Genomic DNA, 5,922 nt, shown 5'->3' with positions numbered 1-5,922 from the left:
ACAACGCATGCCTGCTCGCGACCACCCAAGTGTAGTTCATAGCGGCCGCCACTGCCCTTTACTATCACACTACCGACGTGCCACAACCCGTCGGTAGTGTGATAGTAAAGGGTTAAGTTAACCTTCTGTAGTGTGGCAGTGAAAGGGTTAAATCGCCGGAGCTGGCTGGAAGGAAACAGGGACACTGTCGCTTTAAAAACACAATACCTCCTCCCGGTCACCGGGGAGCTTTGTTGAGTTTCCCCGCAACAGACGCTGTGGTTCACAGTCCCGACGAGGAGAGCGCTCACCCGGTCCGCCTCGGCGCGGCGACTACTACACTTATCTTTTCTCGGATTGGGGGTGTTTGTTTTTATTACGGGTTTGCGAGATACTTCCTCCTAGTCGCAGGTGAGTGTTTAGCTGTGTGTGTGGGGGGGGGGGGTTAGGGTTATGATCTAACAACAGGTGCGACGCAGCCACACCTGTTTGGAATTTCGCTTACTATTGATTGATTGATTGATTGAAAATTGTATTGATTGATTGAAAAGTTTATTAACAGATTGCAGAATGGGTACAGTACAGTACAGCTCAATACACACAATTAAGATAAGATAAGATAAGATATTCCTTTATTGATCCTCTTGGGGAAATTGTTAAGGGGATGCAGACCAGAGAAAGACTTTCGTCTTGTTTACATCAGGGTCCCCCATTTTCAATTAATCATAAAAAGCACTTCCACTACTATACTAAATGCTAAATAGTTTGGACTGTGGGGAATATGCCTTTAAAAAAAAAATTAAGTCACTATGTGTGGTCGTTTCTTTCAGGTCAACATACTTCTGAGATTATATCCCGTTCTTCTGATCGATGTGGTGGATAACCGGTAACCGCCTGGCGATGGATTACTGGCACCCGGTCCCAGTTGGGATTTAGTTATTTTCTTTCCCCGTGAGTCGAGTTACAAACCCTGGTCAGTGTGAGAGACCAGGGGAGGCACCGAGAGGCGGACAACAACAACAACAACAACAACACCACCTCTCCCCTGGCAGGTGGATTATCTTTGTTTGTTTATTTATTTGAACCTCCGCCTCGCAGTGGCATCATCATCATCATCATCATCATCATCATCATCATCATCATCATCATCATCTTGATCATGGGGAACCAGGTGGAGAAACTGACTCATCTAAACTACGCAGAAGTTCCCACGGCGGAGGGGCTCGAACCGGAGGGTGACGGTGTACCGCGGATCGGAGTGTCTTACATTTTCTCCAACGGCGACGACGACGACGGGCAGGAAGACATTCCGCCCCCCGGCCACCGTGACCCGGGCCGTGGCGACGAGGAGGAGGAGGTCCAGCCGTTCGACCCCCAGGACGAGCCGGAGTGCGTGGTCTACTACCGGGAGGAGTGCGTGTACGAGAGGAGGAGCGGTGTCGGAGGAGGAGCACCGGACGCGGTGAGCGCTGCCGCACTGCACTCCGCCGCCGGCCTCCTGAACCGGTGCAGCCCGGGGGACGTGCTGGAGTTCGTGGCGCGCGGACAGTACCCGCACTGGGCCGTGTACGTGGGGGACTTCCAGGTATAGGGCGGCGATACGGCCTCTAAATGATATCACCATATTTATTTTGCTCTCTATCACGATACACGATATATATCGCGATATTTTGACATTTCCTCTAGAGTCTAAAGCACTTAAAAATGCTTGATTTAACCCTTTGATGGATACAGTCACGCCAATATGATGATTATACACCTCTGTTGTCAAGCCTCGTCAATATACCACCCCCCCCCCCTTTCCCCACTAATGGAACTGGTATTGTGGATTGATTGATTAATTGATTGCTTGAAATTTGTATTAACAGATTGCAGAATGGGTACAATACAGTACGGCTCAATACACACTGATCTGATCGTTGCGCCTGAATGAGTGAATGAACAAATGAATGAACGAATGAATGAATGAAAACGTTATTTAACAGAATGCAGAATGGGTACACTACAGTACAGCTCAATACACACAATTGTTAAGGGGATGCAGACCAGAGAAAGACTTCCGTCTTGTTTACATCAGGGTCCCCCATTTTCAATTCATAGTGACATTTATGACATACATGACATACAGATAGACAGTACTGCTACATCTATACATTTATGACATACCAGATCTACAAATACAGTACTGTTTGTGATACCGAAAGGGTCTAAAAAAAAGAGAGTATATACATTTGAGGGGGAAGAAACTGTACATTGGAGGAGGTTGGGTTAGGACATTTACAGGGGCCAGTTTCGAATTGCAGTCTCCCGTAGGTGCTCTTTGAGAGTGGTTTTGAAGGTGCGTAGTGATTCACATTCCTTTACAGCTGTGGGTAGGGCATTCCACATTGATGTGGCATAATTGCAAAACGTGTTTACTCCCTTGTTTGAGCCGAATCACCGGATCACTCCCCTGTGAGCGTTTCCAAGGTTAGCGGCTAACGTTAGTTAGCTTAGCTTAGTTAGCGGCTAACTTAGTTACCGCCTCTCTGTCTCTGTGTGTGTGTGTGTGTGTGTGCGTGACGTAAAATGGGGCAACTGTGTGTGTCTGTGTGAGGGCGGGAGGAAAGCGCTGCGCTAAAGTAAGTCTCATCTTACAGCTTAGAAACTGACGTGAGGTTTTGCTCAAAGCATCGCGATGTCCACGATGTGTTTAAAAAGTGTATCGTTAATGAACTGTACCCGATATTTATTTAATATCGTCATATCGCATATATACTTCCAGGTGGTGCACCTGCACCGGGCGGAGATCAAGAGCAGCTTCCTGACGGACGCGAGTCGCGGGAAGAAGGGCCGCGTCGTGAACGGACTGTACCGGTTCCGCGCGCTGCCCGCCGAGGTGACCGTGCGTAACGCGCTGCAGCGGGTGGGACTGCGGGACCGCGAGCTGCTCTGGAGGAACTCCGAGTGCTTCGCCGCCTGGTGCAGGTACGGGAGACGGGAGTTCAAGATCGGGGGCGAGATACGCATCGGGAAGCAGCCGTACCGCATGAAGCTGCTGCTGTCGGAGAAGAGGAGCCACGAGCTGGAGTTCCAGAGTCTGGAGGACGTGGTGATGGAGAAGAGGTGGGTCGGTCCTCCCCATCATGTGTATTATTCTCTGTTAGGATCTCTGGGTAACAGTACTGTACAGTCTCCTCCCCATCATATGTATATATTCTCTGTTAGGATCTCTGGGTAACAGTACTGTACACTGTAAGAAAAGAAGCTGCACGAAAACGGTAAATGTCTGGCATCAATGGTTGCCAAATACTTACTGTCAAATTACAGTAAAATCAAATACATTTACAGATTACAACTAGTGTTGTCAGGCGATTAAAAAAATGTATCTAATTAATTACAGGATTTGTAATTAATCTAATTAATCACGTTTTAATTGCATAGCCATTTTAGGCCTGATATTCTATAATCATATTTCAAATGGCATGTGTCCGGATGGCAGAATTCAGTACTGTATCTACAAAACCTTCTGTTTAATCATCTTCCATTTATTCATTTGCTTAGATTTTTCAGGTCTGGTCAATTTTAGCACGGTGTTATTCACAGTCTTAAGATAAAAAAAATTTGAATTGATATTCTCCTTTGGTTCATTACAATTTACTCAAGCCTAGTAACAGACACAGTATTTCTGACACTGGGAATACATTCCCTGAGATCCATAGATGTCCCTAGAATCAGATACCAAGAACATGCAAATGGGCATTTAAAAAAAAAAATCTATAAATGTGTAATCTACGTTCTTGTGGATTGTATTAAAAAATATAAAGAAATTAAATAAAATGAAACGTTTTTTTTTTGTAATAAAATAAATGTTCATAATGTGATGATTTGCTGTGTAATTAATGTATCTAATTAATGCGATAAACTGACAGCCCTAATTACAACCTTTATTTAATGGTTAATATTTTGATAAAAGGTAATTTACTGTATTTTTATGGCATTTACACAGTAGAAAAACAAAAGTAAAATAATAGTGAATTTCCTGTGAAAAAACATTTATTTTTTACAGTGTATATTTGCATATCGTATATGTCACAAATGTAACAGTACTATATACCTGTATGTCATAAATGTCAATATGAATTGAAAATGGGGGACCCTGATGTAAACAAGACGAAAGTCTTTCTCTGGTCTGCATCCCCTTAACAATTGTGTGTATTGAGCCGTACTGTATTGTACCCATTCTGTTAAATAACGTTTTCATTCATTCATTCGTTCATTCATTTGTTCATTCACTCATTCAGGCGCAACGATCAGATCGGCAGAGGCGCCGTGGCGCAGGAGATCGAGAACCACCTCAACAACACGACGCACGAAATAAAGGACGACCACTTTGTCGACTGAAGGCCGGGTCGTCTGTCTGTTACGAAGCTGGGGGGGGGGGGGTCTGTATCCGCAGTCCCGCCGCCAGAGAGGTGCTTTTCCCGCACTCGGAGATGCTTAACGGCGGCGCGCAATTTTGTGTGTTAAAACCAAATCATTTGTATTGGTTGGAGAGGATGCGTAGTAGGTCTGTTTCTGATCAACCAATAAGATGTTGTTTTTTCCCCCACAATGGAGCCATGTTGTGTCTGCTTGCTGCACACCTAGGGGTTAAACATTTGGGGGGTTAAACTCGCATGATCCATAATGAACCCTCACGCGGTGACTCCGGAGTCCCTCACCTCAGCGGTGCTTCGCTCCCACAGAACTCCGGTGATGGAGGCTAATGGTTTTACGGTAGTGTGTCAAGTCTTAAAGACCTCTCCAATACTACTGCTTCTCTGTTTCTGATCCTCACGCTGCTCTACCCACTCTCGACTATCCTGTGGATAGTATTCACCACCCAGCGAGTGTGCACTTTAATTTATTCGAGGCGTTATAACAGTTTATTTAAAAAAAAACAGTGTTTGTATGAAGATATATGAAAATAAATATATATTTGACCAATACGTTTTTTTAATTTTTTTTACTGGTGGAGTTTTGGTGGGTTGGTTGGTTGGTTGCCCAGTTTGATACTTAAGTGGGAATGTTGGCAGTCTATCCATTCAAGAAAGGTGGTAGATGTTATAGAAACATGGTAGAGGATATATAAGCATGGTAGATGTTATAGAAACACGATAAAGGTTATATAAGCATATAGATGTTATAGAAACATGGTTGATTGATTGAAAACTTTATTAACAATACAGTACGGCTCAATACAAACAGCCCGTTAAGGGGATGCAGACCAGAACAATACTTTTGTCTTGTTTACATCAGGATCCCCCATTTTCAATTCATCAAGAATAAAGGCATGCATGTTAGATGTTATATAAACGTGGTAGAGGTTATATAAACATGGTAGATGTGATAGAAACATGGTACATGTTATATAAACGTGGTAGATGTGATAGAAACATGGTAAATGTTATATAAACGTGGTAGAGGTTATATCATCATCAACCTTTATTTATTCTCGAGATTACAATTGAGGTCACCCTCATTTTCAATGTCGAGACTTTACAGACATCAAAGCACACATTTCTATAATATAACAATAATAAATATGAATAACTATCTATATAGTACTCTTCACACATATATAAGCATGGTAGATGTTATAGCAACATGGTAAAGGTTATATAAACATGGTAAAGGTTATATAAACATGGTAAAGGTTATATAGACATGGTAAAGGTTATATAAGCATGGTCGATGTTATAGAAACATGGTAACGGTTATGGACTAAAACAAAACAAAAAAGTAACAACCGTTGTCGTCATTAAAAAGCAAAAACACCAGTGTTGTTACATTTCCACAGGTCAAAGGAATGACTTGTCATTGTGTTTAAGCGGCTCTCCAGCAGCACTGCCCAGTCGGTCTGAGGCGTGTATACAGTACCTGGTGAGCTGCACTGGTTAGACTGGTACAGTGTCTCTTAAT

General features: G+C 43.4%; 1 protein-coding gene across 1 annotated transcript; it reads left to right on the top strand.

Annotated features, from left to right (window-relative positions):
* Nucleotides 1-273: 273 nt before the first annotated feature.
* Nucleotides 274-4,539, top strand: lratd2b (LRAT domain containing 2b). Its single transcript, XM_084307299.1, has 4 exons — nt 274-390; nt 810-1,564; nt 2,744-3,084; nt 4,263-4,539. Exons 2-4 carry the CDS (start codon nt 1,139-1,141, stop codon nt 4,360-4,362), a joined length of 867 nt encoding a protein of 288 aa, XP_084163425.1. The 5' UTR covers nt 274-390; nt 810-1,138; the 3' UTR covers nt 4,363-4,539.
* Nucleotides 4,540-5,922: the final 1,383 nt, after the last annotated feature.

This window comes from Notolepis coatsorum, assembly GCF_963971535.1.
Source record: "Notolepis coatsorum genome assembly, chromosome: 2".
Taxonomy (NCBI): Eukaryota; Metazoa; Chordata; class Actinopteri; order Aulopiformes; family Paralepididae; genus Notolepis; species Notolepis coatsorum.
Note: the sequence above shows the minus strand (reverse complement) of the source record. Positions and strands in the feature narration are given on the sequence as shown.